The sequence below is a fragment of the Schistocerca americana genome, chromosome 3 (assembly GCF_021461395.2).
Source record: "Schistocerca americana isolate TAMUIC-IGC-003095 chromosome 3, iqSchAmer2.1, whole genome shotgun sequence".
NCBI classification, from domain to species: domain Eukaryota; kingdom Metazoa; phylum Arthropoda; class Insecta; order Orthoptera; family Acrididae; genus Schistocerca; species Schistocerca americana.
In genome coordinates this window covers 938,247,194-938,261,983 of record NC_060121.1, presented here as the reverse complement: position 1 = coordinate 938,261,983, position 14,790 = coordinate 938,247,194, and the positions used below count along the sequence as shown (strand labels likewise).

General features: G+C 38.3%; 1 protein-coding gene across 1 annotated transcript in view; it reads right to left on the bottom strand.

Moving 5' to 3' along the window:
* The window catches only part of LOC124606766 (RNA-binding protein with serine-rich domain 1-A-like), a 56,296-nt gene extending 44,475 nt beyond the window's left edge, over positions 1-11,821 (bottom strand). The window contains exons 1-2 of the mRNA XM_047138821.1: positions 11,662-11,821; positions 11,428-11,571 (exon numbers count right to left, since the gene is read on the bottom strand). Of these exons, the coding sequence (XP_046994777.1) occupies positions 11,428-11,571; positions 11,662-11,693 (176 nt within the window). The 5' untranslated portion in view covers positions 11,694-11,821. The remainder of the gene's footprint in view (positions 1-11,427; positions 11,572-11,661) is intronic.
* Between the last annotated feature and the right edge of the window lie 2,969 nt (positions 11,822-14,790).

Genomic DNA, 14,790 nt, shown 5'->3' with positions numbered 1-14,790 from the left:
ATTGACAAAAAGCTGTGTCTAAACTGTCACATGGAACTCCTTAACAATTTGGCTGCTGTTATAGCTTAGGCTTCAACTGATTTCCATATGGAGGCTTGAGATAAGTTTAATAGCAATTTGAGTTCTCCTTGTGGTTCCTCTTTTAAAATCATTCTGATTATACTTAGCTCTTGTCAGGCTTGAAGGGAAGAAAGCACAGTTCTACTCATGCTGAGAAAATTCAGATTCTCACACTCGAACCACTGAGTTGGTCCATTAAAAGAGATCGCAGCACAATCGTGTTTGTGAGAGAATGGTTAAAACAACCAGAAAGTCAAAAAGTGAAAGAGGAGGTAAAGTTCCTTCTTATGGACTAGAGACTTGAATGTTTGACCCCCTTTTTTTTTTTTTCAACAGTTTGCAGTACTGAATCAAAGCTTGGATGCTGCATTATCATGAGAATTGGATGCTGCATCATCATGAGAATAACTCTTGAAAGAAATGAACTTGATTCACACTACTGATGTATACTAGGACATGGTGCCTCAAAAAGCTACAGAGTACAAATAGTGGATTCAAACAGATTGTGGATCACTTGGAACTAGGCAAGTGCTGGTAGACGATTTTGTCACAGAGATGGCCTCAAAAATCTGACCTCACCATTCTGAGTTCAGAATGTCAAACTAAATGTCTCAACACCATGATGCAAAACCTTAGTGTGTCAACCGAATTGCACTCCTTCATTTTGAAGAGAATTACTCCTATGCTGTCCACAGTGTTCATTGCAAAAGCAGTCAAGCTACTGTGAATCTCACTGTTGTCTATTTCATCAAAAATGAGGAAATAAATCCCAAAAGTTATTCTATGAATATAATAGAGGGAAACATTCCACGTGGGAAAAATATATCTAAAAAGAAAGATGATGAAACTTACCAAACAAAAGCGCTGGCAGGTCGATAGACACACAAACAAACACAAACATACACACAAAATTCTAGCTTTCGCAACCAATGGTTGCCTCGTCAGGAAAGAGGGAAGGAGAAGGAAAGACAAAAGGATATGGGTTTTAAGGGAGAGGGTAAGGAGTCATTCCAATCCCGGGAGCGGAAAGACTTACCTTAGGGGGAAAAAAGGACAGGTATACACTCGCACACACACACATATCCATCCACACATACACAGACACAAGCAGACATTTGTAAATGCCAAAGTTATTCTAGTACACAAGTTCATAACTTTTTGATAAAGCCCCAAATATTTACTGAACTAAAGAATGACAAATCTGAAGAAAAATCATAAACTTCCACTCTGGGTCTGCTGGCCAGAACAAAATTTCCACCAATCTGTGCTACCACCACAAAGATTTTGGTACAAATGCTGAGTGGAAGTTGTTTTGGAACAAGTCATGGAAAATCAGAATATGCTGAAATTGGAGAAACTGTGAAACATTTGACTGTACAAGGTAGCCTGCAGTGCTCAAAGGAAAACTTTTGATTCATACAAATTCTGTGAGTGAAGCTTGAATAAAACTGAATTAAATTTTGTTTAGAAGGCCCAAATTTAATCAAGTATAGCTTCTTGGGAAGAAAGGTTTTCTGTGACTTCAAGAGTTGCTGGAACAAGAAAAAATCACTAGTTAATTTTAAAACAACTCAAGTGAAAAGACTTTCAAGGGACGTGTTGTCATTTGTTGCCAAAATACGAGAACTGATTATGGGTCGGAATCTATAGCTTCATCAGTCTAACCAGAGCAGCTTGTTGAATGCATCTACGACAACAGCTGATGGGTTGTCAATGTTAGGGAAATTTCATTTGAGAAGACTGATGCAGCAATAAATTTCATAGATGCCTGTAGTCCTTCAAGATTATTTCACTGCCCAATTCAAAAAGATACATGCTGCATCCCTGGTTATTATCACAAATCAATCAGTGCTATCTACAACATCAGTGGGTGAACAATAGACTCTTTCTGAACCAGTTGTTCATAATGTTGATGAAAAGTTTAAATCAGTGCAACACTAACGCTCTTTTTGTCATGAACAAAAGTATCTCAGTCTGAGGATCATAAATACATACAAACAAGCAGTTTGTGAAACTACATGAAACTCCACGAAGGCTTTGGAATCAGTTTAAGACACCCACACAAGCCTTGGGAACCTTTATCAAGCAACCCATTAGTAACTGCGGGTTTGGGAAGCACGAGAAAGTCCCACAACCATGGTGGGACTTGCATTGCTACTGGATGTGGCCCCTTAGTGATGAGGATGTCAGTTTTACATAAACTATGAAAAATGCAAGGAGATGTGTAACCTTTACCCTCCAAACTACTGATCTACTACAAATACTTGACTGGATAATTGTAGACCTTCAAGGAAAATTACATTTGTGAAAACTTAATATTTTGTTAATTTACAGGTTTTAGTAGCTTGTGCTACTTTGCAATAAGATTACAAAGGAAGTAGTTTGTACATCAACTACATAAAGATATCAACCTACTTCAACTTCAGAGAAATTTTATCATGATAAAATTTACTGACAATTTTGAGCAAAAATAGATAGCCAAATGACATCAATTATCTTGCCAAGTTTTGCAGCTTCACCACAATTATCCACAGAATTACAGCACTGTGAAGATGGCTAACACTTCCAATATGTCACTCAGACATTTGCACACTCTTCGCTCACAAAGAATTAAAATTTGCGAGCTAGAAATTTGTAAATCTTCTCTTGGTACTTTATCAAACGTCCACAGCTAATTTAGCAAAATCTGATACTGCCGAGTAGAGTCTATCTCTAAAATTAGACCACTTGAAACCCTAAGATATTTATTATGCACAAGTAAGCCAATGATTATTCTCACAAGTCAACAAGTCAACATAATGCCAAAACCATTTCAAGGGCCTTACATTGTAATTTCTCAAGACAGTAAATTTTTCTCAATATAGGAAATAAAATAAAATAAAAGAAGTTGTTTATTTTCATATAGGAATTGCATCCCGAAAATTCGCGAAATACGTGGAGTTCCATATAACTGCTACTACTGTGAGGAAGACTGTTCATAGTAAGACAAGTTTATCGTCACACTGCATCACTGTTTTACACAAACACACAAAAATCACGCCTGTCATTTGACTGGAGGTTGGTTTGAATACTGCTATGCTTTACTGTGAATGATCTTGTTGGAGATGGGTGCTACTGCCTTCTTTAATATGTGCTGTGCCCAACCCAGCTAGCTGTAGGAAGCCCATAGTCTCACTAGGAATCCACATGCAGTGCAGTTTGGCGTTTTACGTGTACAGAAAGCATTCCCAATGATGATGATAAGTGTGGTAAAAATTCTAAGACTGATGCGGGATTGAGCCACATGTCTTTCTATTATTAATACAATAATTAACCACTGACTATACGTATATTACAATGTCACAAATACATGCATAGTTGTACGACCCAAATATTATGATCACTAGGACTGTTGGTCATAATGAAATTGGCAAAATCTGAAGTTCCTTTGGTGATAGAGACTATGTAATAATGGCACGCGTTGTATTTCAACTGACAAGTTGTCAGCGACAGTAATATTTGAAATGCTCTTTTTAAAAAAGATTTCTGACAGTATTTAATGAAAGCATTCCAATAAAGAAATGTAAAGTAAGGTAACATTAGTTACAGAGCGCACTGAGGCAGACCCTAACACGCGATACAATGTTAGGTACACGCTGCCATGCCCCCTGTTACATACAAATGCACTTAGCTTTTCACTCTTGAACACGATGTTTTAGTCATAATCTCTGTTCTGCATATTAAAACCTGTCTTCCACTTCAGGTTTTCAAATCTTGTCCAGCACAGTCCCCTACAATCACCCTTTCCTTCTCATCCCATCCGGTAAATATCCCCTGATCAGGGGTTCTGTGTGACTTTTCTAAACTGTACCCCTTGCCCTAAACCTCTCCAGTACTTTTCCTTCTTCCCTCTTCAATCCCCTTCAAATCTTCCACCAGAAGAAGGAGCCATTGGCTCTGAAAACTTGTAAAGTTAAATCCTTTAAAGTATGCATTCCCCTGCCACCACTTGGTTAGTATATTTTTTAATCTGCCCATTTACATTATATAATTAATAATTGATTATTTTCACTGCACAAAATGTTACAATGCATATAATGGAAGAGTGATGCAATTTTACTTTTGCAACTGCCCCAACCCACTTTATACCCAAGTCACAAGATTATGGGTTATGCCCTAGTTCGCATATTGTGATGCTTTTAACATCAATATTGCCCCAGTCCCCCCACTCCCCCCTTTTTTGTTGCTATTAATACTGTTCAGTGCATATTCACCAGCAATAGTTGTACACAACCAAAACTAATCATCATGTTTTATCTGTCTAATGTAAAGTGCGATCTAGGCATTAAAAGTATTATGTATAATTTCTTTATAAAATTTTAATAAATTACGTTAAGACTGTTGTCTCTGTTCCTGACAATGTCAGGCTTCACAAAATCATTTTAGGCCATCAACAAACATAATTATGTTTACTTACTCAGAGGTTGCACTTAGTTTCATCCTGAATACCAAATTATCAAACAGAAAACAAATCATTGGATTAGACATGGGGTAGTGATCTGTAAAATATGACTTTAATCAAGTCAAAGTAACTTAGACTGTCCTACTCAATTCCGTCTATCATTTCGAGTTGGTGAACCCTGGGAACCTGAGGAAGTACTTGGAAGATAGGGTATGCAATCCTAGTACGGAAACAGGATCAGGGAAGATGAGAATGCAAGAAAAGGTTCTCCATAGAACAGCAGGTTGGGCTAAGGGTTGATAACCCGTACCCAAAAATATGCCTTATTTGAAAGCTCCAGGAAACATAGGCGGATGGATCCTACAGCAAAGCAACAATGATTATGAGAATTGGATCATAAAATGCACAGACATCACATAGGATTGTAGTCCTTGAAAATCTGATTGGAATAGCAAAAACCTACAAGGTGGATATCATGGCCTTGTGAGAGATACAATTGGCTGGACGGTGTACCTTCCACAAACAACAGGGTAATAGGTACTATAGCGGCCATACATTTCTGGTGTGGGATTTATAGACGATAAAAATACTGGACAACTAGTGATAGGATTTAAAGCAACAAGTCCAAAGATACGTAATATACAAATATAGGGGAAATTCTGTAAGTACAGTCTCTTAAATGCACATCACTATAGAGGAGAAGACAACAGAAGAGAAGGATACTTTCTACGAGAAACTGGTTCAAGCTTATTGACAGTATCCAAAATACGATACCAAGATGGTGATAGGATTATCCCCTACCAATGGTAAATACAGCCTCCACAAACAGAGTAATAATAAAGCACTCTGCTTGACAAATTTTACATCACTTAATATGGCAGTCTTCAGCACTTAGTTTCAGCATAAAAATATACATAAAGAGACATGGGTATTGCCAGACAATATGAGGAGCCAAACTGATCAGACATTAATAGATACCAGGTGTGACTCTAATGTATTAGACTGCCATGATTTCAGAGGTGCTAACAGGGACTCCGACCATTACCTAGTCACGGCCAAAATAAAATTGAGAATTTCTAATGTACATAAAGTTAAAGGAGAAAGACAACATAACTATAATACCTCAGAATAGTTTTTAATACACCACTAGAGAAAGTATCAAGGTCTGCCCAAATCAATACAACAGGCACAATATACAACAGAATGGTGCAAGATATAGTTTATGCAGATGAAGTGGATATTACTTTAAGAATAGAACTAGTTGCCAAACACTTTGGCGCTTGTGGCAGCAGTAATAGAAATGTGACTGAACTAAATATGATGCCAGAAATTGACCATGTACAAACAGAATCTACTAAGACCACCACCTGATGATGGCGGAATGGTTATTCGCCAAAATATCGTGGAACTTCGACGATCAGATCTGGCTGGACACCTGAGAACCTTGGATACAGAATCTACTAGACATTTTTCCTACCTGGGAGCACTGGTAATATCAGTTCGGAAATTAAAAAAAATGCCCCCAGCTAGCTAATAAATGCTACTATGGGCTGTCCACATGACTTACGGGCAGAAATCTGTTCAGAAGATCAAAGTGTCAAATGTATAAAACTTTAATAAGTTCAATATTAAATATAGCTCAGAAACCTGGACACTGACACAAAAGTGTAAGGAGTTAATGGGATGTTCTGAACAGAAAGTGTTTCACAAAATCTATCAAAGTTATCAAAATAAACCGCCCAAAATGGACCAGCCATTTCTGTCATATGGAACATGAGGATGCAAGAAAAACAGCACTGCTACAAAACCCAGTGGGATGATGAAGCAGGGGAAGACCAAAACTTCAATACTTGGATGACGTACAAGATCTAAAAATTATTGATGTCAGATATGGAGACAGTAAACAGGGGCAAATGGGATGATGTCCAAGAACAGACCAAGGTTCATCAAGGGCTGTAGAGCAAGGAAGATGAAAAGGAAAAAGAAGAAATCAGTGTAGATGTTCTGCAAAGATTTATGCTGAGGCCTTCTTTTGTCTGCCTCCACAGTAGCAATGATCTCAATAATCTAAAAATGGATTTTTGCTTAATAAAAGTAAAATTCAGCACATAACTCGTCGTTTTTAGTTTGGTAACCCAACTTTCCCTCCAATGACCTTAGTTCTTTCGAGTTACTGAAGTGTATATTTAAATGACAAGTTATTGTGGATACAAAATACATTAGCAGTAATTTGTCTACAGTAATTTATTTGTTATGGTCTCTAATGAATTGTGTAAATGGAGTCTATATTACAATACCTTATTTTACATGTTTTTGTATAGGTGTTACATTATATGGTATTATCTTGTAGGGAAACTCTAATGATGTTTACAGCATCTTTCTATTGTAGGAGGAGGACATCTACATTTATATTCCGCAACCAACCTTGCGGTCTGTGGCAGAGGTACTTTGTGTATCACTGTTACCTCCCCCCTTTCCCGCCCAGCCGAGAATATATCATGGAAAGAATGACTGCAAGTAAGCCTCTATGTGGACTCGAATCTCTCCAATTTTATCTTCATAGTCTTTTCATTACATTTATGTAGGGGGAGTATTATATTTGTTGACTCTTCTAGGAATGTATGCTCTTGGAATGTTAAAAGTAAACCACACCAGACACAGAACGCCTCTCTTGCAGTGTCTGCCACTGGAGTTGGTTAACCATTTCAGTGATACTTTCGTGCTTACTAAATAAATCTATAATGAAACGTGCTGCTCTTCTTTAGATCTTCTCTATTTCAACTATCAATCTTATCTGATCAGGTTTCCACATTGATGAGCAGTTTTCAAGTATTGGTGAAAGGAGGGTTTTGTAAGCTATCTCCTTTGCTGACGAACTAAATCTGCTGAAGATTCTGCCAATGAATCTCAGCCTGGCATCTGCCTTTTGTGTTTTTTGAGGTCGTTTCAATTTAAATCACTCTGTACTTACAGTCCTAGATATTTTATGAAACTGCTTCAAGTGATTGCTCTGCAATAGTCTAATCATACAATAATGCATCTTGCTGGCTATTTATGTGCAATAAATTCCATTTGTTCCTGTTGATGGTCAATTGTCACTCCTGCATCAAGCATCAATCCTCTGCAGGTCTTCCTGCATTTCCCTACAATTTTCTAACAACATGATTTCTCTGTATACAACACCATCATTTGCAAAAAGCTTCGTGGACCTTCTGATGCTGTCTACTATATTATTTATAAATATTGTGAAATGTAATGGACCTACAACACTCCCCTGTCTTACGCTCCAAGTCACTTTACATCAGAAGACTTCTCTACACTGAGAATGATATGCTGTGTTTTGTTCGTTAGAAATTTTTCAAACCAGTCGCACAGTTGGCCTGATATTTTGTAAGCTCATATTTTGTTCAGTAAGCAGCAGTGCGGAACTGTACTGAATGTCTTATGCAAGTGCTATACGGGTGCAAATATCTGCCACCTTCTGGGTCTTGTGGATGAACAAAGCAAGCTGAGTCACATAATCATCATTTTTGGAAACCACGTTGATTCCTACTGATGAGATTCTGAGTCTCCAGAAATGTCAAAATATGCAAGCATAAAACATGTTCTGAAATTATGCAACTGAGCAACATCAGAGATACAGGTCTATAGTTATGTGTGTCTTTTCAACAACCCTTTTTGAAAACAGGAATGACCTATGCTTTTTTTCCAGTCATCAGGAAAACTTGCTCCACCAAAGATGTACAGTACACTGCTGCTAGAAGAGGAGCAAGTTCTTTCGCATTCTCTATGTAAAAAAACATACTGGTACCCCATTAGGTCCAGTAGTCTTCCCTGTGTTGAACAATTTCAGTTTATCTTCTTTCCCACATCACTTTCTTTTATATCAGCCATTTTGTCATTCGTGTGAGAGGCAGCACTACAGTGTGATCTTCCTCTGTGAAACAGGCGTTTATTATCATAACCTTTTCTACGCTGTCCTCCGCTTCAGTGCCATTATGGCTACAGAGAGTCTAGGCAGGTGGTTTCAATCTGTTGACTGATTTGACACAAGCCCCAAACTTCTTAGCATTTTCTTTCAAGTAAGTAGACAAAATTTTACTTTTAAATAGGTTGAACACTTAATGCATGATTCTCCTTACACTAATTTTGGCTTTGTGAAATTTTTGCTTGTCTGTGAGGCTTTGGCTACATTTAAATTTCCAGGGATTCTCTCTTTACTTTCATGGCTGCTTCCCAACAGGCCGTCGAACCATGGCAGACCTTTTCCATCCCTCACAACTTTGCTCTGCACATACCTGTCCAAACAGTATTGTACAATGCTATTGAACTTTGTTATCTGATCCTCAACATTGTTAGTGCTCGAGATGAAGCTTTCTTTTTTACCAGTCAGTTGATCTGAAATCTATTTCCTGTTGCTAAGCAGAAAGATCTTCCTGCCTTTCTTTGTATTCCTATTTACAGCCATATTCAGTGATGCTGTAATGGCCTTAAGATCACTGATTCCCTGTTTATGCTAACCGGATCTTTCCAAAGTATGGCACTCAGTTCTTTGAACAAATACTACTACATTTTGATTTATACAGTGTGCCTGAGGAAGAATGGTCAATATTCATAGCTATGACAGGACCAATAATTTGAGGCAAAAAAAAGCTTGCAAAAATACGCTCTTAAATGCATTCTTTGCGATCTACGAGCACATCTCCATCTTTGACACTGTGAAACAAATCTCTTCTACTGCAGGCTCTTTGTTCTTCATATTCTGGGAGGAGACAGTATGGAAAAGAAGAAAAAGATATGGAAAACAAAAGAGCTGGCTGTAGAGAAGATTTGTTTCACAGAAACAATAATGAAGAAGTGCTCATAGCTCCCAAGGTACGCATTTTACAGCCCACATCTTCAATGCTTTCTGGCTCTGAATGATCATTCTGACATATCTCTAAATATTAAATGTTCCTTCTGGGACACATATAAAGAGAGTGAGAATCAAAATCCTGAAAAAATTTCCATGACTATGATAAACAATAGACATATTTACACTCAATGCCATAGACTACAAAGACCTATGAACCCCTCAGAACTTCAATTTAAACAAACACTATATGCCAGATCAGTTGTCAACACACTGTATAAGATGAAAAAATACATTACTTTAATATAACACTGTAACTTCAGTAGTTAACCCATTGTTTTTCGTATGTATTAAAAAATCTAAATTAAACTCCGCCCAAACAGGCCATGAAGGCCCAACGCTACTGACTGGCTGCCGTGTCATTCTCCACCCACAGGTGTCACTGGATGCGGATATGGAGGGGCATTTGATTAGCACACAGCTCTCCCAGCCATACGTCAGTTTACAATATTGGAGCCACTGCTTCTCAATGTTTTCCTCACAAGGACTGAGTGCACTCCGCTTGCCAACAGTGCTCTGCAGACTGGATGGTCACAAATCCTAGTGTCCCAGTTCGACAGCACTTAACTTTGGTGATCTGATAAGAAATGGTGTGACCACTGCAGCAAGGCTGTTGGCTTTTTGTATGCACTAATTTAACTAAATTGTTGTCTGATATTTATTAGTGTAATGACCAAATGATAAAAGATATTATTACTATAACTGGACACAGTAACAGTTATTAAAATACTGATTTTGTATGTGCTGAATTTGCTACACACCTTACAGTAGCCACTTCAATATATATTTCAAAGAAACAGCAAAGCTAGTGCACTTTCTCATATGGACTTTGGCAAAGTGCCAATAATAGCAGTCAGTCATGTTGGAGAAGTTTATAGTATGACTACTGTAACATCAAAATTTGTTTTCATCAAACTGTTCTCCTCTCGAAAACAGCTTTAATGACGGCAAAGATAAATTGTTAAAGTTTTCCCCAGTCAGTTTTCATCACTGCTTTACATATTGCTGAAAATAGCTAAAATGTAATGTTTTCGCGTTGTGTGCAAAATCCTAAAACTGTTAATGCATACGTTACAGAAAAGTAGCATATACAAGGTACGGTATTGTTTTTTGGGGTAACTCGAAAAACATAGTGCGGATACTAAAAATACAAAAAGAAAAAAAAATCATACGAAATATGTGCACTGCAAATCACAAAGAACCACGTCAACCATTATTTAGAAAACTTAAAATATTAACTCTGCCATCCTTATACATATATGAGTTTATTATATTTTTGTACACCAGACATGACTTATTTGAGGGAAACCATTTTGTCCATTCACATGAAACCAGAAACAAAGAAAATTTTATGCTCCCCACCCACCGCCTCAGACTATATGCCCAGGTACCTCAATACAACAGAATGAAAATTTGTAATAAATTAAAAGGGAACAAGTTGATGCAGATGAATTTCGGTTCACTTAAAAGAAAGCTATATGAGGTACTGACACTGAAGTGTTATTACTCAGTGGATGAATTCATGCAGGACAAACTGGAAATTTGAGCTGGGTATAATGTGTTACCCTTGTAGTGTCGTTATTTATTATAGTGAGATTGTTTATTAATGTAAAAATCACTGTAATTGTTTTATAAATTTTTGACATGTCTCCTGTACGCAAACCAAATGGATTGCAAATGTATGTCATGAGATGAATAAAACACAATTCACTAGACCTATGTACGAAAACTTACATCCTACAATGAGAAATATTGACAAAGATATGTATTTATCATGCAAAAAGAGTATGATTAATTAACGAAATTATACTCGAAATTTCTAGGACACAACAGCCGCGTTATGACTTTAGGTGAATAATCCTATAAATCAGATACTCCAACACTGTGAGTCTGACATTATTAAGTGACGCGACTGGGACATCTAAGTAAAACAAACAGAATATAAACAATAATACGGCGCAGTACCACAATAAAAAAATTATTTATTACAAAGCTGTGACCCGTTTTCATGTACCTGCGGCTACTGCTGCCACTTCCACTGGACGAAGATGGAGCTTTCTTCTTTTTATCACGGCCTCTTTCTTTCTTGTTTTCTTTGTCTGATGCCCCGGAGTCTGAATCACTCTTCGCGTTATTACTTGCGCGTCGGTTTCTGGCCCTGATGAAAAAAATGAAAATTTAAGTAGCCGTTTAATATCGAAATCATTCAGTAAGCATGGAGAGGAGGGAATGCACAACCGAAACTCACATTTTCTTCTTCGTTACCGTTTCCACAGGCATGAGGAAAGGAAACTTTAAAACACAAACGCGACAACAGACCCCAATACTAGTTTGTTTATGTTTCACACAGTCACAGACAATCACACACTGTACAATTACATCTATGAACTTCAGGCATCAAGATACGAACCGTTATCGATGTTCCAATCGAACAGTAAGTACTACAAAGAGTTTACGCGCTCAATGCAGTAACACCACAGTCTAAAGCCCGGTCCACACGACACGATCTGTCTGCGCAGACATCGGCGCAGATGTCTGTACATGCATAAGATCGCTGCAAATGTGGTGTGTTCACACGACACAAACCCCAATCTACTACTCGCCCGCCATCTGTCGGTGTAGAAAAGAAATATCAGTGGCAAGCGACTACGCTCCCCGAAAACGTCAAAATTTAATTCAGTTATTTTGAAAAATAGAAATGGAGGAAGTTCTGTTGTGGTCTGTGTTCACAACTTGTGTTGCAAAAAACATTCAGACCAACCGCAGGAAACAGAGAAAGCGGTCAAAATGGTGCAGACAGTGGCTGCTAAAGCGAAAGCAGTTTTGTCACGTAAATTTACTGCGAGAGTTGCAGGGCGAACCTGTTTTGTTTTACATAACCTCGTGTTCCATTTCCTCGCACATTGGCACTCCAATTTCATCTTCAATTGTACTCCTGCTTGGTCTTGGCGTTTCTTGATCACTAAGAAAGCCAAGTAGATCAAAATACCATAACGTTGGCTGGTATACTTGATCTACTCCTACACCAGACCTTCTAGATTTCTGAACTTTGGATAACTCTTTTCGGTAAACAGTTCGCTGACAGACTAATTTACTTGACTTGCCTTCATGAACTCATCTTTCAGGAAAGCGTAAATAGCTTCACATGTGTTGGGTATTATTTCACTCAATGCTTGTTTCGATATTGCAGATGAAAATTCCAAATCACTGTAGCTCCTTCCTGTTGCTAGGGATCTTAATGTTACTGCCAGGCGTTCATGAGGAGAAATTTCCCTTCTCATACAAGTATTTTTCTCATAATATGAGGGGTTACATGCTTTAAGAGATAATTATAAGTTTCGACATCCATCCGCAAATAATTTCGCCAGTTCGCAACGAAATTATTTTTTTATTACCGTTTCTCTGTTTGCCGAGGCGCCAACTGCCCGCAATTTTTCAATTAGAGCATTGTATGCTGCTGTCTTTTTGTCTCGGTCACTATATTCTTTACTTTTAATCTTCCACAAACATGGGTGGTTTCTGTATATTTCAATGAATTCACTTACAAACTCTCGAGAACACTGACGAGTATCAGCCATTTTAATGCCCTGTGCACACAAATACAAACACTAGACTGAGCAAGCAGCTGTTTCGCGCCAGATTTGCGACGATCTCCTGTCCACACGTTCCAACTTGTCTGCGCAGATGTGGTTTGAACCGACAGATTTGAGAGGTTTCGCTCAAACCTCCAACTCCAACTTCCAGGTTTGCACACACCTCAGGTTGGTGCAAAACTTCTGTTCACACGCAACGATCTGTCTGCGCAGATGTGATGTGCGCAGACATTTGCGCAGACAGATCGTTGCGTGTGGACGGGCCTTAACATAACAGTCCCGACACGTCGTCTCGATTTTGTTGCCTACAGCGCCAGCCAACTGTGAGTTCGGCGTGATCGTGAAAGCGAATAGTGATTATTTATTTTGATTTATACAATGGTTTTTACCATCGGGAGCGTTTGTAGCGCAATAAATTGTAGCAACAACAGGAAGAAGACACCACAGCTGTCTTCTTTTAGGTTTCCTAAGGATCCTGAGAGGTATATACCATCATGTTACTAAACAGTATCGTCAGGATTCACTTGCAAACTATATGTGAATAAATGATGAATGTTTCGTTTTAGGAGCAGAAAATGTCTAGTTAATAGCAGACGAGAAGACCTTATGAAGAAAGACCCAGTTTACCTGTACAATAATATTAGGTTTTGTCCGCTACATTTCGAACAAAACCAGTTCGTGAACGCAGACAATAACAAACTCGTGTGGAATCCAGTACCCACACTGTTTGACATTCCAAATTAACCACCGCAACTGACGATGAAGAGGAAACTGGTACAAAGATTCGACAGTCAATCTAAAGCTGTAAAACAGTCCTATGACACAGAAGCAGCCAGTTCAACTCTCCATGTATCAGTGCCAGATTCGTGTGAACACCAACACAGACATGCTTTGGCGATGAAGTGGTTAGATTAAGTGCAGCTGTTCGTGTCTTACAAAAGCGTGTGAAGTGTCAGAATGCGCAGATCGAGCGAAACTATTACGTGACAAGCAAAGTGCCTACAGACAGATTGTTTGAAAATTATTCAAATATGTGATTTTTCGTGAAATGTAATGTAATCAGCTAATTATAATATTTTCAGCTTGTTTCTCCCACTATTTGGCAGTTGCTTGTCCCACTTAGAACAATATAGAGGCGAAGGTCGTACTTGTGGCAACAGGCGGCAATGACACACACAGTAGGCCTACAGAACGATAAACGAGCTGTCGATCGCTTTTGCATGTAGAGGTACATGTCTGTGCTTCTCACATGTGAATCTGTGTGTTTATATTCTTTTGATATCAACGTCGTAAGCTGCAATTCTGTCCAATGTGACAAGTGTTTCTTCACGAATGTGTTGTAGCTTGCCACTCTATTCATGGTTTTTGTCCATACTTGCGCTTATTTTAGAATCACTTTTAGAAACATATATGCCTCCTGATACTACACAATCTCTTGGAGGCAAGAAAATAACTCGAATAATTCGGAAATTACGTAGGAAATGGATGTAAACAGACATTATGCTTACGACGCGTCTGACGTTCACCTTACCTGCCACTTGGAGCGCTAGTGTCGTACCATCTGTCAAACGGCAACAACTTTTACAGCAGTGAGTGTCGCGACTGTTATGTTAGACTGTGGTAGCACTTGAATAGCGCGAATTCCTAAAAAGTACGCGTAGGTCTAGCTCCTTCTACATTTATATTCTGTCAATCACTGTGAACTGTCTAGCATAGGTTATGAGAGAAAATTATTCTTCAGGGGATGATTCTCTCCCATGTGTAGATGCAGTTATAGCAATTCT